General features: G+C 45.2%; 1 protein-coding gene across 2 annotated transcripts; it reads left to right on the top strand.

Annotated features, from left to right (window-relative positions):
* The first annotated feature begins 592 nt into the window (after positions 1-592).
* arhgap32a (Rho GTPase activating protein 32a) lies at positions 593-24,058 on the top strand. Of its 2 annotated transcripts, none has more exons than XM_086216686.1 (22): positions 593-983; positions 7,574-7,687; positions 8,538-8,643; positions 9,864-9,955; positions 10,184-10,268; positions 13,395-13,481; positions 13,563-13,700; positions 13,804-13,896; positions 14,547-14,669; positions 14,766-14,843; positions 15,170-15,251; positions 15,397-15,546; positions 16,761-16,863; positions 17,186-17,330; positions 17,623-17,705; positions 18,428-18,535; positions 18,695-18,840; positions 18,911-19,124; positions 19,527-19,675; positions 19,782-19,856; positions 19,977-20,642; positions 20,808-24,058. In XM_086216686.1, exons 2-22 carry the CDS (start codon positions 7,599-7,601, stop codon positions 23,006-23,008), a joined length of 5,013 nt encoding a protein of 1,670 aa, XP_086072812.1. In that variant the 5' UTR covers positions 593-983; positions 7,574-7,598; the 3' UTR covers positions 23,009-24,058. The 2 variants fall into 2 exon arrangements, with proteins under 2 accessions (XP_086072812.1, XP_086072813.1); XM_086216687.1 differs by lacking the exon at positions 593-983 and adding an exon at positions 4,272-5,712.
* The last annotated feature ends 2,280 nt before the right edge of the window (positions 24,059-26,338 follow it).

The following is a 26,338-nucleotide window of genomic DNA, read 5'->3' as shown; positions in this document are numbered from 1 at the left end:
TCACAATAAGCTTAACTTTATTTTCAGGTTGTCTATGCCAATTTGCCAATTTGTTTATGTGTGTGTGTGTGTGTGTGTGTGTGTGTGTGTGTGTGTGTGTGTGTGTTTTAACTTTCATTGTAACAGATATGCAAAAAGAAAGTCGTGGTTTTGCAGACATCTCTGTGGGTTAGGGCTAGGTGGGCTGGGGGGTGAAGCTGCACATGAGGAAATCTGGTAGCCATTTTATTTATATGTAGTTTTTTTTTATAGAAAGGAGACATTATGACTGAGCTTTAAGATAAACTCTCTTACGTCTCATACCTGACAAACACACCGACTACCAACTCTGTCCAAAAAAAAAAAAAAAAAAAGGTTTTAATGAAGCGATCAATGCCACAAAGGTCGTTAAGATGAATCTTCTGTTTCAAGTAATGCTCAGGAGGAGCAGCTGAAGAGCGCTCCCGCACCAGTGAGATGATATCAGGATTAGTGATTTGCACACCAGGTTTCCCTCCTCTCACTGTTGCCACCCCACCTACACTGGATAGTTATGTAACTCGCTACCAGGCATTACCAAACAACTCACCACCCGCCAGATGGGGCTCCTGGGGCTGCTGATTGTTATGAAACAGGGGCCCCCATGCAGACTGTCATGCCTCCCTCATAATCGGGCCCTTGACATTGACAGGAGCTGCTGGGAACCCCCTGAGGCTAAATCATCCAAGGCGCGGGCACTGGAGTGCGCGCTCCCGGTGCAAGGTGCAGATTCTCAGCAGTCAGTCGTGGCTCCGGAATGACTCCCACGCTGCCTCAGCCATGTCGCGCCCTGTCATAGTTTTTAATGGGAATCTGTCTACCTCAGATACGCAGCTGTAGTCCGCGTTTGTGTCCGAGCAGAGAGTGTGTGTCGTGGGATGCAGACAACATGTTTCCTCGGAAAGAAGCGCAGCTGTGTGCGGCATAGGGGAGGTGGCCGAGCGGAGCGGCGTGCACAGTCACAGGTAGGTTGCTGCTGGTGAAAAAAAAGGGATCGTCATTAACTAGCAGGGAGAGAACAGAAAGAAGGCCGGTATTCTTTAGCCTGAATGCGTGATCTGGCATGTTCCAGTCGCTACAATAGATCTGCTCCGCAGCACCGTGTGTCGGTGGTGCGTGAAGCTGACCGGTGATCTGTCAGGCCCAGCGGGTCAAAGTACACCTGTGCTAAACTTTCCCCAGACCGGTTTGATCCAGAGGTTCGGTCATGGGATTACATCTTGGATTATGGAAACAAATCTGTCATTTCTGCTCTGTGTCCCCCCCCCCCCCCCCCCCAAGACTCACTACAATGACCTGGATAGACTCACAAAAATCCCATGCAACACCTCCTGTAACTGTTTTGCAACAAGTGTTTGTGTACATGTCTTCAGATTTCCTCAAATGTCAGCGTTTTCAGATGTGCTCATGGAAGACTGTGGATTATTGCAAGTCTGGCTCCACTTCTGCGTGTAGGAGGTAACTATTTCTGATAATATTCGTGAGCGCAGCAGTTGCGTTCAGTGAACTGAATCATTTGAATCGGTTAATTAAGAAGATCAGTTCAAAAGGTCTGTAAACTGAATTGTCCAGGGCTTGCCTGGGAACTGGGGGGGTCCGACTGTGTGCTGTAGCCCTCGCTCACTGAACCAGAACAAGACCGAACATTACAGTTCAACTTGTGAACCAGTGAACCGAGAGCGATCTCTCGCGAAGGAGAAGCCAGTGAGCTGAGAGTTATTATTGCTAAGAGTTGATACGACACCGCACCGTCCTGCTGTGGATGTCTCTGTTTTGGCAATTTCAAATTATTAAAGCAGCATTATGTAGTTTTAATGAGCAGCGGCGCCCTCTGCTGGTGCCAAGCGGTGACAAACAGTATGCTGGTGCATTGAAATTTCGCTCGACCGTAACCTGATTTAAAATTCAACTGATTTTGATGACAGGATTTAGGCCGAGAGGAGACAGGACTCTTAAGTTGGAGGCTCATGTGTAATTCTTCGTGTTTGTCATTTACTGTGGTTAATTACAGCGAGTGTTCCAGCTACTGCGCAACGAGCATCATTTAAGGTTCTTGAGTTGATGCTGGTTGTCTTCTTCCTCTATAAACGGCCTCCGGGGTTTCGTATTGAGAATTCTGTGCAAACTTTGAGTACCTGAACGCAGCACCAAGCTAGCAGGAGTTTCAACCACGGTCAGCTCAGATATGAAATATTGCAGGACTGAGAGCGACGCCGACATCCTCACTAGCAAGCTGGTGTAGAATTCTGCCGTTTTATGTGCCACGACCTTCCCGGGTTTACTGAGGAGAGCTCAGCCGGTCAGAGAAATGAACAGATTGTCTCAGAATCTGATTCAGCTCGGTTTGTTCAGCTCAAATATCTGATCTCGAAAGATTTGAGACACTACATTTATTTTATGAGTTATTTTCCAAGCAAAAACATAAAACGCTCCTTCAGCCCTGCTTCTTAATTCTTATCTTTTAGCAGACTTTTTTTGTTGTTGTTGCCCAAAGCAGCTTACAAGAGCCCATTCTTGTCAGAAGTGAAACCGTAACATCTTTGAATTTCAGACCATTTTGAAGCAGTTTCACAGGCATTTTACAGTTTTTATAGACAAAACATGTAATCAGCAGTTCACTCACTCAAGATTGTGTGTTGCAACCCAACAGTGTTTATGAAGCAGTGATCAACAGCCCCGTACAACAGATCCCTGCAGGGGTTTTGTGTAGGATTGCACACAGCGAGCTTGTATTTTTGTGTGTGTTTCAGTGACACTCAGGACCATCGCTTGTGAAGGAACGCAGCTTGAGATCAGGATATCCCCAAGGATCAGTCCACCACTCTTAACAAAGAGTAGACGTTGCCTTCCCCCCTCCATTTTTAGTAAGGCGGTTTGTACGTAAGTGAGGGCAGCAGTTCACTGTCAGGCTCCAGCAATCGTCCTGAGCGACAGATCGGCTTGTTGATTAAATATTTAGGTCTTTGTTGTCTACAACTTAATCGTCCTGCTGTTCGCCGTGCTCTCTGCCCTTCGTCGGAGGGTGAGATGAAATAAAGTTAATCTCACTCGGGCAGATTTCAAGAAGATTATAGGATCATATGACCACGCTTCCTCCTCCCCAATGTTAGCAAAGCCTCAGAGAATATGCTTGATTTAAATCAAAAAAAAATTTGCGGAGGGGCTCGGTGAGACGGCGCGAGTCTGTCGGTGATGATGTCATCGCCTCTGGCAGCTTGGGTGAGTCAAAGCTTCTGGTCAAAGACTCCTCCAGGGTTTATTCCCGCCCCCCCCACCCCACCCCACGTGCCTTCACCACCTCATCCTTAGTCTGGTGGAGCGTCAAGTCACGATGGACGGGAGAGAGGTTACCATGGCAACCGCAGGCCTCTTCTCCTCTGCGTCTCTGGCTTGTGTTGACTGCATTCCAGAGCTCAGAGTGAGAGCATGAAACCAAGTTTGCCCTTGTTGATGACACAGGCCTGTCACATGGTCTGAGGGCGGGCAGGCATCATCTGCTGCAAGTTCAAGGTGCGGTTAGTGTGCGTGGGCGTGGGTGTGTGTGCGCGTGCGTACGTGTGTGTGTGTGCGCGCGTGCGTGCGTAACATCTGCTAAAGTCAACGTTTTTTGTTTTTTTTTACAAGTGATTGTTAATGACAGCGTGGATGATAAAGATACAGTCATACATTGCTGCCCCCTAACACACACACACACACACACACACACACACACACACACACACACACACACACACACACACACCTGCCGGCCCAGTTTGCTCTCAAGCTCTCAGTATCAGTTAAAAAAAACGATGACAGTGTGGTTTTAAGAGATAACCTCTGCTGTAAATACACACTTTCCTGCGAGCGTAAGCCCAAATGATGTTTCGTCATCTGCGTAGTTTTTCCATGAATGCTTTTTTTTATTGTGTCCATCCACAAATTGAAGTAATTGCTCACCCCCCCCCCCCCCCCCTCCCACCGGCGAGCTACAAGGACATACACAGTGGGCTAACAGGCTGGTTCTGGAATTTCTAATTGGATTATTTCATTGTTTGGTTCTGAAGCTTGGATGCTGTATGCTTCTAATACAGCTCATCCCAAACAAGGTATTGGGGGTCGATTACTGCAGTTCTATGATTGTTTCGCTTGATCAAAGTAATACTTAAACCTGCTTATCTCGCCCTATCGATTCACCTCCTCTTCAGTATTTAACTACCAGGTGGATGACAATGAACTGCATCACAATATTTCTTTTTTGGTTGATTTTTTTACAGAATAGAATTATGAAAGTTGCACAATAAATACATTGTTTACAAGTCACCTGAGAACAAAACAACCATTGATCCAGAAAAGTAGGATTTAATGCTGATCGTCATTAAAAAAAAAAAAAAAAAAAAAAAATTAACATCAGTTCATTTTAATTCACAAATTTCCAGTGTAAATGCAAACATCAGTACTGACCGGATTGATAATCTAATCCCAGGATACACACACGGGAATGTCAAATTACTTTTGTTCGATAAAAGTGCAGATAAAACCATGCAAATGTGCTTGTGGTGAGGGAGACATTGCAGATATGAGAAATGGGAGGATTTGTGGCGATGATGATGTGATATTGCACAGCCAGTGTCGGTTTCCCTGCAGTATTCATATGTAAATTCTACGACTACAACTAAGTAAGTTACTTTCCTCCTCCGCCTTCATGTGTTTTACTCCTCACAAACAAGGCCCATCAACATCTTGGCGGTCTGTGGTGTTCGTGAGAAGCGCTGCTTAGCCAGAGGGGCCAAACAAAAACCCTTAACTGCATATGCTAGTCTCTGTGTGCCAATTATGTTTTGTCAAACTCTGGAAAAGAACCAAATTTATTCCCTCCTCTCACATGCGTGAGTCACGTCTGCTGCTTGAAAATGCTCCAAATTTGTCGGCGGCCATTGTTTATTCCGACACAATAGCCATTCTTCTATTTCAACACGCTGGTTTCACAGAAAGGAAGATTGTGTATGGCTGCCCTATTTTTCTCAACAACGCCATGTAGGCCATCGGATAGCTGAGCGGCGTCCCTCTGTGAGGCTCCGGTCTCTTGGCGTTAGAAGCAGGTCCCATCCACCTTAAAGGCTCCCCTCTGGCCAGATGTCTTGTTTATTCAAGACTCTGGAGTTTCGCAGCTCTTCAGTCATAGAAGCAGTTGAAAGAAGATACGCTGGGTGGATATCTAACATGACATCAGTGCCGGAGAATTTCCGCCATCTTGTTTGACTTTTTTTTTTTTTTTTGCCAAAATGCCAGTATGTGCCACCTGTTTTTCTCTACATTTGAGAAATGGAAATGGAAAAAGTCGTCATCTTTTAATGCCGGATTTCAAATTTAGACATTTTGAAAAGATTTTGTGTACCGTTCTTGCAATACGGGTGTTCAGTTGTTGTTGTTGTTTTTTGTCAGGTATAAACCAAAAACATGACTCCTTTTAGAAGGCGAGCAGCTTGCAGTTCACAGGTAGCACTCTTCCTCCTTCTCTTCCTCCTCCTCCTCCTCCTCTACAGAATCAAGTACAACATGTTCCTAAGACTGGCTGTCTGATGTGGTACAATCAGCAAGGCTAGGCTTTGTCCTGTGTACCACGCAACAGTTTTCTCATGGAATTCACGCGGCGTCGAGGAATCTGTCTGCACATCAGCGCTGCGTAGACAAAATATTTCAAACCAGTTAAAGGTAAATATGACATCGTGATGACTGTGCAGTACACAAATTCTCCTGTGAGACACAATTCATTCATATGAATTTCCAAAGTATCCCAGTGACCCTTCTAAAACCGTGTGTGATGCAACACTTTCCAACCATAAATTAATTAGTAATGCGCTGGCAAGGTTACAGAGTCTGCTAGAGGGGAGCTACAGTAGGAGATGGAGGTAGCGTAGACTCCCATCTGGCCTGTATTCCTGTCTGCTCACATTCTGCTGAGTCAGGTGGCTTTGTGGAAGTCAACAGCAACTCAATGAGGCTGTGGGCCAGAGGGGCTGCTGGGGAACTGCTACTACAGCGCTGGTCAGACTCAGTGAATCTACCTGTTACTCCAAAGACCTGTGTGTCGATTACCTGCTGAGGGAGGACGTAATCTGCCCTGGCGTTGATCGGAGCGGATGTTTAGTGATGCGGCTGGACCGCTCAGCTCCTACATGAGGATTATTTATGTTCTCATACAGCACAAAGTCACTTTATTGCAACGTCCTTACAAACTGTTAAATATAGTTCTGGGAGGATCGTAGGACAACGTTTGTTTGGAGTCTAGTTTCACTCTGTCAGGTCCTTTGTTTGTTTAGTGTAACTAAAGGGAGGAGCATTAATAATGGTGTCTCCTACTCATTTACAACTGTCAGTCCTATACAAAGAGCTTCCTGTGAGGAATAATAATACGTGTGAGTGACACAGTACACGATAAGCCACAACAATAAAACCAGCTGCCTGATATCGCCTCAGCCCCCCTTGTGTGAACAAAAGCGCCACAAGAAGAAGAAGAGTGATCCTCTGGCGTCAAAATATTAGCAGTTGATCCACCAAAAGTCCTGTGACGTGAGTTTGGACTTCCATGGATCGCACATGTTTTCCCAGCACATCCCTCTGATGCTCAGTATGATCGAGGTCTGAGGAATTTGGAGAACCTGAACTCTTGCGTACGCTCTCATGTAGCAGGACGTGTTAGCCTGCTTAAAGAGGCCGCGGCTGCAGGCCAACACCGTGAGGGATGAGAGTGTTTGGAGGCTTTCCTGTTTTGCTGGTACCTCACTGATTCTGCTTCAACTCTTTTTTTGTTCCTCCACATTAAAAATGTCTATCTTGCTCTTTTGATGGCAGACATGAGAAATGTTCTGCAAATTTTTTTATTTCATTTAGCTGTGCAGCAGTAGATTTTCTGTGGGTTGGGAACATACAACCCTCCCTTCGTACATCAGTGAGTCTTGGGCACCAGTGACCCTTTCACCACTTAGCTGGTTGTCTTTCCTTGGGTCACCGTCTGTGGGTATTAACTACTGGAAACACCCCAAACCGCACGATCAGAGACGCTTGTCTCTACAATGACATTTTCAATTTTATTTACGTCAGCTGTTGGTAGCGAATCATCATAAAAAAAAAAGTCTCGCATTGACGAGGGTTTAAAAGAATAAAAGTCAGCTTTGGTTATCCAGGAAGAGAGTCGAGCTGCTGTGACAGTCCTGATGTTTCCATGACAACGATGGCACACGTGTACATGTTCTCCAGCTGAAACCTGTCAGGGTGAGCTACTATGAAAAGAAGCTGACGTCCTTGTGAAAATGAAACCCTCCCGTGAATATGCAGCCTGTCTTGCGTTATCACCGAAGCAGCTCCCAGCCACTGTAGCATGACATCATCGTAGATTACAGTCTGGGATGTGTGGATTCTAGCCTTGAGAGGCGCACGCTGCAGCCTCAAGTGGGTTAATGTCTGACTGCTTCGGCACATCGGACTCTTCCTCACATCCTCCTCTCACTCTCCCACCCACTTGCCTCCCTTTCCTTTCTCTCTTTCTTTCCCCTCCCACTCACGTTTTATGTAGCGGGCAGTTGCAGGAAGACAGTATCATGGAGGCTGGATGTGTGGTTGCCGCGGTGATGGAGAATGCTGCCTCAGGACCCCAGGGAGACCCAGGAAGTAGTGACGTCCTTGAGGGGTGAGTTTCCCTCTTTTCCCTCCGCTCTCATGTTAGCTAATCAGGATTACATAAGGCCGTACATTGTACGTGGGAGCGGTGTTCGTGTCATGCCATTTACATTTATTTGCATGTGAATGTGATACTGCCTGAATAAAAGTCAGAGCAGTGCAATGACCTGATGCTCAGATAAAATAAACCTGGAAATCTCAAGCTTTTTATTGTTCTTATAGATTTACATTTTTTGGATTTTCAAAATGTAGTTTAATCTCCATAGATTAGAATGTGCGGCTGCGCTCTTGGCCTCATTTCCTGATCTCATCACCCCTGAATCCCTGTGACAAATCCGAGGCTCGTCTCTCTCATCTCTTTGTTGCTCTTAAAAGTTGAGCTGAATGGACCTCACCCTTCACTCCTGAACACACTGAGTCACATTTCAAGAAGAGCACTCCCTTGCGGATGTGTTGCCTTTATGGCGTTCTGAATAGGACAGCTCTACATTTCCTGAGTGCATACAAAAGCCACTCTGGCTATTTGTTGACTGTCTCATAGAGACAGAGATAGAGGCAGAGATGCTTCCATCTTTCAGTCTGTATCAAGGAAGAGTGTGACCTCATCTCATTGCTATCTGTCTTTTTGTTTCATGTTTACTGAAGATATTAGATATTCAAACACAGTCCTAGTACAGCATGTTTTCTGGGCCATGCTGGTGCAATGTCATGATTTGAGTCCATGCCACACACTGTGAATTCATCCCTCACTTGCACCCTCTGCTGTATTCTTTAAAAACAGCCGTGTGAAAACCTTTCAGATGCTGACATCATTGGATGACATATTTCTTGTATTTAGATTCTCCTCTCTTGTTGTGCAGAGATGTGCCACCGCTCACTCACCTGAACAAAGATGATGCCTTGCCTCAAGCTACCAACAACGATCCGACAGAGGAGAGCCAACCACAGGAGACAGCCGCTGCCATGGTACACACACACACGCGCACACACACACACACACACACACACACACCACACTGACTCATCACTCTAAAAACATGCCAACAGACATGTCGGCCATCTTTTATCAGGCTGTATTGGTTCTGCAGGTGATTCACATCATGATGTCACCACCACTGAAGTCACATGAGCGTCATTAGTCACCGTTAAAGAATCTCTGAAGTGGCGTTCATCTGCGTTTGAGGATGTTCACCCTGTGGTTGAGGGTGAGGTGGCGTCTTTGTGGTCACATGATGAAGTTCTAAGTGATGCCATAGTCTTATTTTCCTTGATTGGCTAAATCTTCTTCACACATTCAGACTTCGATGAGTTCCAGTGGGGTTTATATCATTTGATGTTAAACTGTTGACTGCTGAGTATGATCAAGCATGTTAGCCTTGTTAGCCACTGACTTAACATCATTGCCAGGAACCTGTGCAGCCACTGTCACGCAGGGCGCCAATAACTCCCCGTTTGAATTAAATAAGGATTTTTATCTCTGTCAGGAAATGATCTGCCTGTCAGAGTGGAAGCTGGGATAAGTTGGGTAAAACATGCTAAAACTGTACAGGGAGAAAAATGGAGTTTAATTATTTGGTTGGTTTTTTTTAGTTTGTTTTTTTCCATTTATTTCTTAGATTTTCAAGTTTCTACATCCAGTCACAAAATGAAGCTTCATGTATATCCAGTAGTGACATCACATCGTATAAGATTGCAGATTTAGAAACGGCACAGTTATTTGTGGTCACATTTGTGAGTCACTAATGACCGACATACATAAAGCGATTTACACAGCACACGTGGAAAGTAGAACATGGACCTAAACACCGCCGTGATTTATGGAGAGCCAATAACACTGTTTGAGTTTATTCTGGGAGAAATTGAGTTATTTGCTGCAGAAGCTGTCTGGTTGTCATCTCAGACAGACCTGAGAGCGTTGCAGTAATCCACCTCACATGAGATCAGTTTTTATTGTTGTGGCTGCTGCAATTTAGGTCTGGGCGCATGAAGGACAGGTTGTTAGGGTGAGCACAGACTTGTCCTCTGGTCTGTCCTCATTCTGTTGAGAAAGTTTTTGAGCGTTTGGACTGTTTCTGGTCTTGTGAACTGAACTCACTCACGAGTTTTCTGGCGATCCTATGAAATCAATGGTTGGTTTCTCCGTCAGTGACTGACACCTTCTAATGTCTTCTTCCACTGTCTGGCAGGTGAGGACTGATGACATCACGGAGCACCCAGCTGAGCCCCTCCTGCGGTCCTGCGTCAGCACAGCCAGCATGAAGGTCAAGAACATGAAGAAGTAGGTGCTGGGTGTGATGGTGCTGCTGCTATTATAGGCTGTAAACCAGGGCTCTTATCCAGGCCAGTCAGATGAGGAGCTATAAAATGATGCTGCAATGCTAACCCTGTTCTCTCACATGAACCCAATCCCGCTTTCTTTCCCCTCTTTTGCTCTCTGTGCCTTTCTCTCCATCACAGTGTCAGTGTGTTGAATACTGATGTGCTGCTGTTGTGCTGTGTTTTCTAGGCTGACGTTCCCCAGAGGTCACTTCCCCCGACTGGCAGAATGTGCCCACTTCCACTATGAGACTGTTGACTTTGGCAACGTCCAGGTGAGCCCTGCAAATACCCCCGAGTGCTCTCTGCAGCAAACGGCTTCATCCAGGATAGAATCTTTTGCTCAATTTTGGGGGATTCTCACAGAAATGTATCACTATTCATGCAGTGTGACAGTTGAATCAATATCTTTGTTTGTCTTTTCTGTCCAGCCCCACTTTTATCCTGGTAGTTCATATTAGAGATGTCAGATGTCAATATATATTTTTATGTATATATATATAGTTCTGTTTCATCGATCCCGTTGTCCACCGGCGTATCGAACTGTTGTCTGGTCCCTCCAGCTACCGTACACCTGAAATCCTGTACATCGGTTTTACGCTACGTCACATAATATCCACCAATGAAGAATAATTTCCTCATTGGAGTCGCAGGATGCAGCTGGTGACTCAGGTGGATTGAACAGAATACACTGTAATTACTGAGTTTGTGTGGAGCTTTTAACTAGAAACTCAGCAGGTTCAAATTTTCACTTAACCTGCGAACACAGGTCACAACATCCAGTCAGATAACTTCAGTGCAGTATCTTCTGTTAACCTCACTCATGCTTTTGTTTGTTAGGATCATCTATTCAAATCTTAATTTAGACTTTTGACAAATATTATAATAAGCAGGTGCATGCTTTATTCATTTTTAGCTTGAAATTAAACCGACACACTTACCTCAAAACAACCTTAGCTACTTCTGGCTGTTGTGGTCAGGTAGACGGTGGGCTTTGTAAATGTGTTGCTGAGTTATGTAATGTACTAATGAAGATGATAGGTTAGTAATTTGGCCCTCCTCAGTCGTTGCAACAAATCTCCTTGTAGACGAGGAGGTGTCAGTCTAGCAGAATCTGTCCCCTCCCTCAAGAAAATCACCTGCCGGGGTTGTTAAATTGAAGAAGCAGCATTCCTGCTGTTGTGATAATAGGAAGCAGTGAGGCGCTAGGGTTGCTCACTCGTGTGGAAACAGGCTCTTAAACACTTTCCCTGCATTTTGGCATCTTTGCCAGTAGAGAGCAGCAGTTGTCTCTCAAAGGAGCTCAACACAGAAGAGTGCACGAGTGGTTCATGCATGCCTAGTGGAGTACAGTGCAGCCGGCTGGATGGGACTTATTGTTGGGTAAATGTCCTCGTGCCTGCTGTTGCCATGACGGCTGCATCAGTAGAGTGAAAGGAATTGAAGCGTTTCAGTGACCTTGAAAAACTCGCCAGGCAGAACAAAGGCTGAGCTGATCAGGCAGAGCCGCACATGTCAGTCCTGACTCACGTACACCGACGGACACATTGCTGCTCTGTCTCATCAGGCTCTCAACCTGATCCTAAGAAAGCAGGCTACGGTTTCTCCCATGATGCATTTGCCTGCATTCACAGACTGTGGTGTGGGGGAGGGAGGGTACTGATCAGGTCTCATGTATACTAATCACACAGCAGCACAAGGACAGCAGTCTCCTTCTGTCTGCCGCCCGCCCGTCTGATTCCTCTCCAGATTAGCTCCAGTCTCGCCTTGAGAGTGGAATGAGGATTGCTGTGAAAGGAGAAGGGTCATCTGTCTATCTGTTGCAGCCATGCCTGCGTATGATGAATGAGGTTGCGCAACTGTGTGTGCCGGTCGAACCCATTTGCTGCCAAACCCCTTTGTCACCAGAGAAAGAAATGCGGTTAAGAGAGAGAGGGAGAGAGAGAGAGAGAGAGATGGGGATGGCAAGATGGAGTGAGGGGATGGAGAGAGGGAGGAGGGTGATGGAGGCAGCGCACAGGAGAGGGAGGAGGAGGGGGGCTGATAGAGGGAGGCAGAAAGGGGGTAAGACACAGTGGGAAGCATCCTCCTCTCGTATTTATTTGAGATTTGAATGGAGCAGTGACTGTGTGAAGATCTAAAGCCTTGTGAATGAGCAATTTACTGCCGGGGACGACGAGCAGGCCGGCGAGGTGCCGCGTTTCACAAACTCTTTGAGCCTCAGATGTGATTTTGCTGGGTGGAGGAGCTTGCAAAGGTCCAGGACTGCAGCTGCACACAAAGGCAGCGCCACTTCCTCCAGCTGCCGATGGATGTCTGAGGTTCTTTAGTGGCAGGTAACACCAGGATGATTGTGTGTTGGAATTGATCCTCTGTTTCCAGATGTGTATGAATAAATTAAACGGTGCAGGTGTGTTTCTGCGCTAAGCTGCGAGTGCATTTAGCTTTAAAGGTATTAGCATAATGACGGAGCCGATGCTCAAATATTCCCTCAATAACAACTTTCAGCTTTTATTTCAGCTTTTAATAAGCTACTATTTTTTTCTTTGTTTCATGTGAAAAGTAATCTGTAATTTCTTCCCGTCTGATCCTTGCGTGGCCTCCTGACCCTCTTCAGTACCGGAGGTCTGTTGGGACTCTTCAAGCAAATCTTTGCATGAGAGCTCCTTCGTCATTACTTATTTAAGAGTCATTTTCTCACCCGGCATTCTTTGTCAGTCCGATTTGCCGTATTACTTATGAGCAGTAACTGGGTCGCTGTGTGTGTTGTGTAACAGTGTGTGTGGAAGAGCTGCTACCAGTTATAAATAACACCAACTTCCCTCAGCTTCAAGGACTTTGAAGTATCTTCTAGAGTAACGTTCATCAATGTATTCCCAAATTCCTGCAAGGCCTTCATGGTCCCGGCTTTGGGACGTATAGAATGTAGTTAAAGAAGAGGAAGAAATGCAGACTTCATCTTTTCCGACTCCAAGTGCTGATATCTTACTCGCTTATCCGTTTAATTATTCATGTCATTCTGCAGGATTTATGGTGAACTGATTATATGAGTGGGATCCATGGGGTCGGAGGAAATAGCCTTGATATGTATTCCCAAAAACTTCATAATAAATGCTGTTTCATTAAAAAAGCAAATGTTTTCATCCTTACATTTTGTGTATACAAATGTTTTCAGGCATCACTTTGGTTTTTTCATTGCAGGAGTTTTTGATATATATATTTTTTTCCACTTCACTTGCCAGTGTGAAATTGGTTTTACTGTTAAATGGAAAGATGAGGTTGGACATGATGTTCCTCTAGTATACAGGTCGCATCCGCCGAGGTTGCTGTATCAAACACATCTATTATTTACAAGCTCTCTCAATATTAGATTATCTTCCCCTGGTTCCCCTCCTTCCTAGTTGGCGTTTGCAGAAGGGCAGAGTGAAGGGCCGAAAGCTGGTCTGGACTCCAAAGAACTGGTCTTCTTGGTCCAGGTCACCTGCCAGGTACTGCTCTCTCTCCTGTTGATGTGATGTCACTGATCTTCAGACTTTCTGCAGCCTCTCTTCTTTGCGTTCTTTTGTCAGGCTCGAAACTGGTTGGTGAAGAGATCCTACGAAGACTTCCGTGTGCTGGACAAACACCTGCACCTGTGTATCTATGACCGCCGCTACTCTCAGCTCACCGAGCTGCCACGATACGAAACCTTGAGTGACAGTGTCGAGGTGACGTTGAGCTGCCCTGTTTAGGATTTAGGAACAAGGTTTTCCATGTCAAATGGAGGCAGTTCTTGTGCTCAGTTTTGGTTATTTTTGTCTTTTTCTTCAGTCAGTAACCAAAATGTTGGCCACCTACCTGTCCCGCTTCTCAGCCATCGCTGACAATAAGATCAACTGTGGTCCGGTACTAACATGGATGGAGGTATCGCCTCTCCTTTGAAATTGTTTGTTAATTAGATATTTAAGTTATTATTATTATTATTATTATTGTTGTTGTTTTAACCAGAGACAAGGAGGTCATGTGATAGAATTTGGGTTTGTTTGTCTGTTACCAAGACTGCTGCAGTACCCATCATCTTAGGGGCGGGGCCAGGGGTTGTCTGATGTCTCTGGTATCTTTTACTCACTGACTTCGTAATCCGGATCTGGTTACATCACGTCACCTCGGCTGAACCACTCCGTCTGAGAGTCTTCCAGTTTATGTATTTGAGAAAACTCCTGTACTTTCCAGTTTCTTCTGCAGCCCCCCCCCCCTCCCCCAAATGTTTGAATTGTGATGTTTTTTGTGAAAAGTGGCAGTTCAGTAAGGTTCACAACTTTTGTGGCCTTGTAGTTTTCAAACAGACGCTGCGTATTATGGCTTATGTTGCCTGATCAGAGCTTCTGCAAGCCAAAACCATGATAAATACACAAATTTAGAAGAAAAAGTCCACTTTTTTGTGCTTTATCACTTTTAAGAAAGCCAAACTTTCCCTGTATTCAGTCTCAGCTGAACGCTGATGTGTCTCTGACCCTGTAGAAGACACTTTCAGTGACTGTTGTTTAGGTGTTTATGATTATTTTGTTTTTTAGATCGACAACAAGGGGAACCATCTCCTGGTGTCCGAGGAAGCCTCCATTAACGTCCCTGCCATCGCTGCTGCCCACGTCACCAAACGCTACATCGCTCAGGCCACGGACGAGTTAACCTTCGAGGTCTGTGAGATGTGACGACGTGGCGCCGAACCGTGTTGGCATACGTGTGCCTCCGATCCTCTCCTGATCACATTTTGTCATTCTCTCACGTGTCAGGTGGGCGACATTGTGTCAGTCATCGACATGCCTCCTAAAGAAGACACTGGCTGGTGGAGAGGGAAGCACGGCTTTCAGGTGAAACATCACATATTTATACGCAAACTTTAACAGAAAAAAAAGGCTATGTTACATGTGAGAGGAAGATATTTTGGTGCTGCTTAAGCTGAACCCATTGATTCAAAATACGCTGCTCGGTTATCTTATTTGCAATGGACAGACATCCACAACAGGATGTAAACATTTCACGCCCTGCAGCTCCTCCTCGCCCTCATGCTCACTGACCCGTTTCGCTTATGTCACTCTTCGACAGTCAACAACGGCTCCGTTACCCCGCCGGTCCTTTTAAAGTGTATCACATCTGTCTCTGGTCTCTGTGTTCGTCTCCTCATGTCTGCTTGCAGGTTGGTTTCTTCCCCTGCGACTGTGTTGAGCTGATAAACGACAAGATCCCCCCCAGTGTTCAAAGCTCTGTGCCCAAGCCAGGTACTCCTCATCTGTCTCGCCGTTGATGATTTATTTAAGGTCTGCCTGCTCCTGGGATATGAGATGGATTGATTTTAAGAACCTATTGTGTGTGTGTGTGTGTGTGTGTGTGTGTGTGTGTGTGTGTGTGTGTCATACTAATCAGTGTGTAAGAAGCATGGCAAGCTGGTTACCTTCCTGAGGTCCTTTATGAAGTCACGTCCGCCGCCGCAGAAGCTTCGCCAGCGCGGTATCCTCAGAGAGAGAGTGTTTGGGTGTGACCTGGGGGAACATCTCCACAACTCGGGGCACGAGGGTAACGTTTTCTCACAATGATCTTTTACTTTCCATCCCGTGATTCTGACCTGCAGGCGCTGAAATCTTTCACGTTTTCAAGTTGCTACCTGCTGAAGAGAGGATTGCAGTGAATCTGCTGCCCATAGAGCCGATTAGTCAGTTGTGTGAATATGTTTTTCCAGCTGGGTTGGAATCTTCATTGATCATTCTGGATTCGTCTTTTTATGTTCAGACCTGTGTTGGAGGACAATCTCACATTTCTTTCACCATTTCTTTCATTTCAGTAGTTTGTTCAGGTGGGCAGCTGTCATTTTATCCGATTTTTTTTAAATTTTTCTTCACATTTCTGCTTATTTTTTGTGTGTAACATTTCCTTTGTGTGTTTTTTGCTGCATTTGTTGATTTATTTTGATATTTCCGTTCTTATGAATTAATTAACTCTTCTCTAAATGTCCAGTTCCCACCAAAAAAAGGAATTTTGCCACTGGCATGATCTTATTTCAGTATTCTAAAGTCTTGATGAGGTGAAATCATACTGCAGAGTACATTATTGTGCATGATAACGAAGAATAATGTCGGATGTGTGTTGAGGTTTTTCATTCTTTCCTTGTATGTTGTGTTACGTACGTTATGTAAAAAATAGTATACATGATAGTCACATAAGAACTCGGAATCACAGGTTGTAGGCCTGCTAAAGATATAAACCTCCATTCTACTGTGAGTGTTACTGACACAAGGCTAACGCTGTATTTGATGCTATTTTCAGCTGTGAATTCACATGTAAGAGTGAAAATTTAGGTTGCCAGGCTTGTAAATGAAAAAAGAGCTCCCTTATAAAGAAGGTACATGTCACCAGTGTGTGTGTGTGTGTGTGTGTGTGCTGATAATCAACTATATGTGTTGACGATGGAGGTCAGAGGAGTAAAGTAGATCCAGCCTCGCCTCCATGTTGTCGGATCAATTCAGTGTCGGCTTTAATCTTCTCGGGGGATTTGTTGTTAATGACAAAAAAAAACGTAACATCACCAGACTTAACAGGATTTGAGTGGAATTAAAACATTATTAGAGCTTATCATCATTATAATTAAAGCTTCCGATAGTGTAATTACACTTGATGTGTCATACACCTGCAGGTATTAACGCGTCATGTGACAGCATCACGAGTGGCTTAGGCTCGTATGCTTGTACTGTGTATTTACTGTACATTTTGTCATCGTCGTGCATCGTCTGCAGTTCCGCAGGTTGTCAAAAGCTGCACTGAGTTCATTGAGAAGCACGGCGTTGTGGATGGAATCTACCGGCTCTCTGGGATCTCCTCCAACATCCAGAAACTCAGGTTTATGACGTTTATTATATTCAAATTGATTTTTGCTGAAAAAGCGGTGTTGAGGGGTGCGTTAGTGAGGCTAATTTCAATTTAGATTTCATACATCTTGTTTAATGTCTTAAATATTCAAGATGCTAAGAGAAATTCTGGAAGATCCCGCTTTTGTTCATCGGGGTATTTTGATAGTCATTATGAAAGATAATTTCTGGATTTGAAAAATGAATTTTGGAATTTATTCAAGTATCTTGTTATGCAGTTTTGCAAACCAACAGATGGGCTGTAGGAAGTCTCCCACGCTGTTCTATATCGTGTTCTTTTTGTCTCTGCTCAGGCACGAGTTTGACTCTGAACAGATTCCAGACCTGAGCAGGGACGTATTCAGACAGGACATCCATTCCGTGGGCTCCCTCTGTAAGCTGTACTTCAGAGAGCTCCCCAACCCGCTGCTCACCTATCAGCTCTACGACAGATTCTCAGTAAGAACGGCAAATGTGGAATTGGGGCGTCACATGACAGGGGGGAGAGGGGTTACACATTATGAGAGGGAGAAATTTGCAGTCCATGATAATCAAAGCACAGGACAGACAATGTGCTGCTCAGCATGGGGTCATTGAGGACGTTTAGCTCTCTAGGAACAGCGGGTTGACATGCACGCTAAAACTTTAGCAGATTATGCAAGCTAGCTGTCCTGAAAATAAAAAGAGAGTGGGACGACAACTCCCTTTGCTGTGATTATCAGGCTGTGTGCTTTATCCTCCGCTCTCACAGGAGGCTGTGTCTGCAGCCACAGACGAGGAGAGGCTGGTCAAAATCCACAATGTCATCCAGCAGCTGCCTCCTCCACATTACAGGTCAGGATTACAGCTCTGTGCTGCACCCTGGTGGATATAAGTGGAATAATTTCTGTGAAAAATGCCATCAGAGCTGCTCAAACCATCTCTGCTGCAGCGATGAGCTGATCCGTGAAAAGAAGACGTAGAGTTTAAACATGTTGGAGCATTTTGTTTACTGCACTTTTAACAAAGAGTACATCTTAAAACAGCAGTGTGACGCTGGTGTCTTGTCAAGACATTGGATTCACGTGTGTGTATATGAGCTAAAACATCTTAAGAGACTTCATACAGAGGCCTTGATGAAAGTGTTAACACATCAGGCTGTCCACAATTTCAAAAGTGGCTTCTGAGATTATTAAGGATGAGTTCAACAACTAGGATTTAGAGTTAAAACACAAGTGAAAGAGAAAAGACAGACAAAATTGTGTGTGATCCTCAAACAAATTCATAAAAAGATGCTATAAAAGAACACGGACTGCAGCCATGTCTCGTCGTCTGTTTGTTTTATTATTGTAGTTATTGACATTTAATGCGATTTATTTCAAACAACGTATCAAGGAACATTTCCACATTTACTGACAGTAAAACTTGTCATAAGGCAAAAGTAAAGTTACTTGAACCATCTTCATCCTTCATAATGGCTCCATCTGCTGGTCATAAGCAGCATAACAGGTGACCTTTGTCTTCTATGTTCCTACATTTTTTTTTTTTAACATTGACAGTATTTTCTTTACTTACAGGACTCTGGAGTACCTCATGAGACATCTGTCCCACCTGGCCACCTTCAGCTCCATGACTAACATGCACACTAAGAACCTGGCAATCGTCTGGGCACCAAACCTCCTCCGGTAACACTTGAACTATTACAGGTTTTTTTTCAAAATGCAAACTCTGAATTTTTTTTTTTTTTTTTTTTTTTTTTTTAGCTGCTGAGACAATGAACTGGGGCATGTCTCGGTGGTCCAGAGCTGTGAAATAGCCTTTTCTGTTCTGTAACTGTGTTTCAGGTCCAGACAGATTGAGTCGGCCTGCTTTAGCGGCACAGCGGCGTTCATGGAGGTGCGTATTCAGTCAGTGGTGGTGGAGTTTATCCTGAACAACACTGAAGCCCTCTTCAGCACTAAACTCAATGCCATCATACGGGAAAGCAGCGGTAAGTCAAAGGAGAAGCATCTATTTTGAGAATGTGGGAGTGCATCTCTAACACAAAGCCTTATCTTCAGGTAACAACACCTTGTCCAGACCCAAGTCTCTGCTAGTCTGCTCCCCGTCCACCAAGTTGCTTTCGCTGGAGGAAGCCCAAGCTCGCACTCAGGCACAGCTGAACTCCCCTGCCACCACCCCTTGCCTCACCCACAGCGACTACATTGAGGTGGGGGAGGGTCCCGGAGCTCTGCTCGGCAAATTCCACACCGTCATCGAGCTCCCGATGGAGAGGTAGTCCCCGTATCGTCCCCTCTGCTTGGTTTGGTAGCGTTGAAACCGTCCGTTTGTCAGCTGGGCTGCTGATGCAGAGTTATGCAGGGATTCTGTGACCTGATGAATCATCCAAGCCATTGAGCAAATTGCAGTAGATCTGAGTATTTTGTCACTTTTGTTCATTTTATTTCCTTGTAGGTTTGCCAGTTAGACAAATAAAAAAAAAAAAAAAATCAGACTTGAAAAATAACTGTAATAAATCTACAAGGAGACGGGTGATGAAAATGATATGTAAATAATGCTAATTTGCCCTGGTTTTCTTTTCCTCCTTTCTTTTTTTTTTTTTTTTTTACAGTTTTTTACGTGTATTGATTTGTATATTTCTTGGAGAGTGATTAAGAGGGTGTTTCTGTGTTGCAGTTGCAAGCGGCCCCCTTCTAAGGCAAAGAAGTCACCTGTGGGGAACTGGCTCTCCTTTTTCCACCTGGGCAAGTCCCATTCTGTGTCTAAACGTAAACTGAAACGGCATCCCAGTGAACCAAACGAGATTAAGAGCATTGCACTGCCAGGTCGGATCACAGCTGGAGCTTAAAGCTTCTGTGTCTGTACTTTTAGAGCTTCTGTGTCTTTACAGAGGACAGATTTAAAAATAATTTATTCTGAAAACATTTGCAGGTGGAAGAGGTGACAGCGGAACATTGCGCTCCACCAAAAGTGAGGAATCTCTCACCTCTTTGCACAATGTTGAAGGTAATGATTTATTGAAATTGTACATTTTGTAGACTGCAAATTGTGTCCAGCAGCGTTTTCGACAACCTGTATTATTTATGAAGGCTCCATCTTAAAATGCACGTGTTTTTTCCACTCCAGGGGAACCTCCGAGTTACCAGCGCCTCCGACCTCGCTCGACTAGTGAGGCTGTTTCTGCAGCGAGTAGAGACGACTTACGCAACACTGGAAGTAAAGACGACCACAGAAAACACCCCTTAAGTCAGAGTCATAATGGAGCCGACCGCGTCCGAACCACGGCGTGTATTTCACCTCCACATCAGGAGGACGATATCGACCTTTGTCCCCCCGCTGCTGGCATGTCTACCTTGGACTTTGACCCCATGTCTTTTCAGTGCAGCCCACCCTCTGCAACACCTGCGCTACAACACAACAAAGAAGGAAATAAATGGAGGAAGAGTGCTGGGTGTTCCAGTGAATCAGAACCAATCTCCTCTCCCAACAACATTAGCTGCTCTCCAGATATTAGTCCGGTTCTTGGAAAAAGTGGGAAGAAGTTTACCTCTAAGCCACTTTCACCTAAACTCAGGAAGAAATCCTTCAAGACACAAGCAGATGTTATGACTGCATCTGTCTCTCCTCCACCTCTCCCTTCCTCTTCCCCCCCAGTGGAGAAGTGCGGAGGTCCGATTGCAGATGGAAAGGAGCTCAGATCGCCTTTCCAACATTGCAGCCCCCTCAGCACAGCGAGCCAGGCCTCGGCCCTAACAGACCTCAGCCAATCTGCACAGAATCTGCCTGATCCAGGTTGGTATCACTCCTCCTCTCTATCATGTATATTCCATGTATATAGTTAGTATTAATGCATCTTGTAGTTTCTTATGAAAGCTTTTGTGTCTTGTCCCATCATGTCTTACCATAGCTTTGTTTGTCCTGTCATACTGTAGCGTTGTTTGTCTTATCCCTCCCCAGGAACAGATAGACTTATGAGTTCAGTGTCTATTCTCCCTCCTCACCCCTCCCCGACGAGTGCTGCACGCAAGTTGGCTCTGGCGCTGGCGGAATCGGCCCAGAAGGCAAGCAGTTGCCCCCAGAGAAGAAACGCCCCCGCACACCCTCTCCAGCGACAGGAAACTCAGGACAGACCCGCTCGACCTTCTGTCCTTGACCTCAAGCTGTACCCTCAGGAGTACTGCGGCCCTCATGTCCACGCTGTTTCCCAGTGGCAGGCGTCCGAGCACAGCCCCGCTGACAACCACTGCTGCCCTCATCCCGTTCATTTCCTACCCGCGCACCTCTGCCCTGAGCTGTTGCAGGTCACTGACGGGCAGGAAAGCATGTGCAATTTCACTCCGAATGTTAGCCCTCTCGGGTCAGGGAGCTTGGATGAGGGCAGCGCGGAAATAAGAGACCGCAGAAAAGACAAAGGAGAGGGAGAACCCAGCTACCAGAGTGTCGGCGTTTCAACACCCACTCAGCCTGTCTGCTCCGCTCAGAGCCCGGCAAATTCTCCGATTTATGCAAACGCAGACTCTATCAATGTTTTTAACTTCCGCGCCGTTCTGGCCGAGACCTCCATGCCCACCTCGATTGATGAGGTCCTCCCACGTTCGTTACAGACTTCATCCAGCCATCGCTACAGCCCTGTCGAGGACCGACCTCTGGGCCTTGTTGAGGATGTCTACAGCAATCATCATCATCATCACAGGCACATTCAAGCTGGACGAATGCCTGCACCTCACTGCCCTCGGCCCAACGCTTTGCCACATTACCTTTCAGGGCCAAAAAGTGTGTACAGGCAGTCCTCTGAAAGCCGCTACAGCACTTCAGGTTTCAGGCACCCTTTGTCACCTCAGTACAAACATTACCATCGAGGTGAGCACCTTATCAGCAGCTGCCAGAGGCAACAAGGTCAATGGCAGAGGTCAGAAGATAGAATAGTTGGGCACCCAGCCATCCGGAGAGCTCGCTCCTTCCATGCCCCTCAGATTAGTCACTACGAGTTGGCTGAGACAGAAGTCCTACCCCCTGACACCATGTTTTATGTTGAACAGGCATCGAGCCAGGAGGCGCCTTATCAGAGGTTGGTTCAGACAGGTCTTCAGCCTGCTCGACCACAGTTTGAGAACACACGTATACAGCATATTCAGTACAACCCCTATTCTGATATGAACCCAGGAGATGGCTCCCATTATTACGTGGAGCCCTTCCAGCAAGGCGATATCCGACACCATCAGTCTTATACGATGCGAAGGGAAAGTGGACAATCAGATTGCTACAACTACTCCCCGCATCACGTCCCCCCTGTGAGTAAGGAGCTTTACATAGCCAGCAGGGACACAGTTGTTTACGAGGCTAGAGATGCAGAACTTTTTGAGAGAGTAGTTTATCAACCGGTGAAGCAGGAAAATAAATGTAGGCATAAAAACACAGCTGTGTCTCCCTATGAGAGTCCCACATCTCCCACTGATTCAGCAGGGAGGGAGATGATGCACACACGGAGCAAGTCAGATCCCGGGGACGCCTGCCTTCTCTCCTCCTCCGACAGGAAAGAAAATGTACCTACATCCTCTCGGCCCCATCTGGCTGAGCCCGAGGTCGCCCGGCAACACAGTGGTCACCGGACTACTGCGGAGGCGGGGCCATCCAGACGGCTTCAAATCAAAGAGGGCTCCTCACAACAGCCACCTCTTCGTAAAGTCCCCTCACTGCCAGAGAGGGGCTGCGCTAACCTCAAGAGTATCGAGCACAACGACAGAAGCCATGCACGAGGTCACGAGCAGGATCGATTAATCACTGTCAACAGCTACTCTGGTTTGGTGAAACCCAGCATCCTCAGGAGGCCGGGCCGCTCGCAGAGCACCAGAGAGAATCGTCACCACTATCATTACCACGCCAAATCCCCTCGGGATCCTGAACATCTGGGATCCTTTTCCACTCAGCCCAACAGAAGGACTCAGAGCACCAAAGTCAGGCCCACACACTATGACCACATGTTGGGGTATTACGCAGCTCCCAAACCTAAATCCACCAGATCCGGTAAAGCTGGGGCTGAATATTTGCCTGGCCAGGGTAGCGTGACTCCCCATGGGCTCAGACTGCTGTCCAACGCTCTGGGTCAAGAGGCGTTTTATCATTCTGCTCTGAGATCACAAGCCGGGGTCTACGAGTGATTCTGACTACTGGTTTTTATTGAATTCCTCATCGGGGCCAAAGGAGAACAGCACTTTATCCTCCGCCAGACCAACAGACTGTTTCACTGAACGTGTGTGTGTATTCTAACCTTCAGGAGCTGCTAAAAAAAAAAAAAAAAAAAAAAAAACAGAAAAAAAAACCCCAACCCGCGTGAGGTGCGACTGTTGCTGCTGGGGATTAATACTGCCGCTGGTGGTGTCACATTTTGCAGTCGCGTTTTAGGGAGCTCAAAGGGAACAAACGAGATACTGTCTTTAATTTAGTGACATAAGTGGCATGTTTGAGAAAATGATGGCTGTTATATTTTATTTAAAAACACAAGGGATGACAAGGTAATTTGATTTAAAAGTATGATTTTATTGATTTTAAACGATGTATAGGAACGTGTCCGAATTAACATTGATTTTAAATGTAGTATATTTGTATAAATAACACACCGCTAACATGTGGCCAACGTACTGTACGTTTTGTTCCCTGTTCCAGTCAGCTCAGACTTCGACAAGCACTTTGGAGGATGATTGTGTATGAAACACATTGTCTTAACGTGGTGTACATGAAACCTCTTGATATACAGTATATATTTTTCCTGTGCGAAACAGCTTGCTTTGAATCATTGTTAATGACTAAATTAGCACTTTTGGGTGGGTGAAATGAAAGATAACCTTCTAGTTTCTGACTCTTCTTTATCACATGTTATAATGCAATCATAAATTAACAAGGAGTGCTCCATTTTTATTTTATTTTTTTTAATTTTTGTTCAGGTCAAAGCTTACCACAGCTAAATATGCTATACATATAAGCTCATTCTTTGAGAAAAGCCTGTTTTGTATGGCAGTGTGGTTTTGTCACAAAATGAAAACGGATTTCCTCTTTTAGGGAACTTTTAACAATGTGGTGTTTTACATAAAATATGATGTTGTTTTACTCATTAAAGATGCTATTTAAAATCCAAACATGTAGAGGTTATCCTGATAAGACATGTTTAAATGCGTTATTTTAGTGAGTGTCTTCAAGAGAATAAAGATGTGATCAATGATTCTTGTTTGGTTCACTCTCGTGTCATTAATAGCTGTGAAGTGAGCCTGGAAGACCCAAGTGTTCAACGCCACTCTTGCTGCTGATGGACAAGTTGCTCATTAGCAACTGAATATTGACAGTAGCTGGGCCTTGTTAGCTGGAGGAAAACAACGGGCCGTATTCCTGAAATATTCTTTTGCACAAATTTATTGTCAGACACAAATTGGACTCTTTTTTTTATTATTTTTTTAGCCCTCACTTAAGTCTCTCAGACGGGAAGCAAAGCCTGATTTATAACGCCTTTCTTCTGACATCTGTTGTGTAACGTACTGCACCAGGCTTGGAAATACTTCAATGTTACAAGTACTGTATGCAATGGATGTCAGGACTGAGGAGTACAAATATTAATCAGGCTTTCGTTATGTAAGACTAAAGCAAGGGTTTCCTTTCATGAAGGCATCGAATCACAAGAATCTTCACTTTCCAGTGATTTGCAGAGATGCACATCTGACGCCGCTGCTCATCATAATCTAATGCCGGTTACAGGGAAGGGGAAATTTATGCGAGGTCTGAATAATTGAAGATGTTTCTTTCAACCATTCCACAAGAAAAAGGATTAAAATGTTGCTGTCCTCTTACTGTGCTGACCCCTCCTCTCTATTGTGACCCCTGGGAGGGGTCCTGACCACCGTGTCAGTCACAACTTTGTGCACTTGCAGGCCTTCAGTGTCTCACCACCAGGTGGCACTGGAGCATTTTAGAAACGCCAAATGTCCCGATGCATTCTGGGAAGATCAGAGGCTTTGATTTGCTTTCAGACATCTCAAGTCTGTACAGAAACACCGAAGATGATCCTGACTTTTTATCGCCTCTTTTGTGTTTGTTCTGTTTTCTGTTATTTTTGTTATTCTTTATCTTAGATTTTATTGTAAAAACTTAAGTATTATGTGTGTAGAATGTGCAAAAAGCACATGGATTCAGTACTGTCAGTCAGACACTTAGCTGCGGATGATTCCGAAACCCCCAGAAAGGGAGCGAGAGGCTGGTCCTCATAATTTTTCCACAATGGAAAGTCCATTCAGTCAGGGTTTAGAGTGAGATGAGTGGCAGGAGGGTAATCAGAAGAAATCGTCCAAGGTTGTCCAGTGTGCCTTGGGAATTGTTGCTTTGTTAGGAATTATTAAAGTGCCCCCTCTCGATCAAAACAGCCTCCCTTTCACAGCTGAGTGAAAGGCTTGGTTTGTGGTAAAAACCATTAAGAGAGCCGGCGGACTCAAAGCAATGTCTCCTGGCAGCTCTGCATTGCTCCTGGAGCAGTGAGCCATTGTTTATTCATCGGCACATTGGCATTCAAAGTGCATCCTCACTGTTCTCTCTCATAACCAACAAGTTGCAATTTTTATGCGTGTGAAGGTTGAAGGCAAATTATTTATGGGAGACTGGACCAGAGGAAAGAGAACGGCCTCAAGCAAAATGGTTTATGTTGAAAGCAATCCTTTTCTATAGGCTACTGAATTCGCTGGATCATAGCAATATATGCATGTATTATGTATTATATGTATTATTCAGCGTTTCAGAGAAAGAATTGTTGCCCTGCTAGACAGCCATCTGTTTCGTTGTGTTTGTTTTTTTTTAACACGGTGATGCATTTCAGACACGGTACCTCTCAGCATCAGGTTAAAGTCTTATTTTTCGGGAAGGAGGGAGGGAGGGAGGGAGGGGGGGGGTAAAAGAAATGAGTTTATGGGAAGAACGCTCCCTCCTTGGAGTTTTGACTAAAATAATAAATGTCAAAGCAGAAAATGCACACACATGACGAAATGTAAAGCAAGCGGAGTTCAGCAGCCGAGACCGGGAACTTTCACCTGTAAGAGAAATTATTCAAGAACATCTGGTGCAGTCCAGATGCAGGGATGGAAGGTGTGATGCATGTGATGCCAAACATTAGCAGGTGCAAGGTGAAAGGATCGTCACCTCTGCAGAGGCAGGTGAGCAGCGAGATAATAGCTGCACTACACACTGGGGAAGATGAGTCTTTGGGAACGAAATTGTTCTTTATAGACTTTTTTTTTTTTTTTTTTTAATATTCTGGAGAACAATTTCAGATCTTTGATGGATCTCGCTGCAGAGCTGCAGTCTGCAGAGCAACACAGCACACGACAGTCGCTGCGTTTCCCTGCTTCGCAGCACTTTAGTGGCGCCATAAAGAAGCGTTTTTGGTTGTTCATTACAGTTTAATGTTCCATTACATAACATTATTGGAACTTTATGAGTGTACACTTCCTCATTGT

Source organism: Aulostomus chinensis, chromosome 10, assembly GCF_037954235.1.
Source record: "Aulostomus chinensis isolate RoL2024-O1b breed Wild chromosome 10, RoL_Achi_v1.0, whole genome shotgun sequence".
NCBI lineage: Eukaryota > Metazoa > Chordata > Actinopteri > Syngnathiformes > Aulostomidae > Aulostomus > Aulostomus chinensis.
This window is presented reverse-complemented; position numbering and strand designations above follow the sequence as displayed.

Bases quoted from the DNA above. Each gene is read 5' to 3' on its own strand.
- arhgap32a (XM_086216686.1), top strand. From the start codon at position 7,599: ATGGAGGCTGGATGTGTGGTTGCCGCGGTGATGGAGAATGCTGCCTCA. The intron at 15,547-16,760 runs GTAACGTTTTCT...CATCGTCTGCAG, and splicing joins CCACAACTCGGGGCACGAGG to TTCCGCAGGTTGTCAAAAGC. The intron at 19,857-19,976 runs GTAATGATTTAT...TTTCCACTCCAG, and splicing joins CTCTTTGCACAATGTTGAAG to GGGAACCTCCGAGTTACCAG.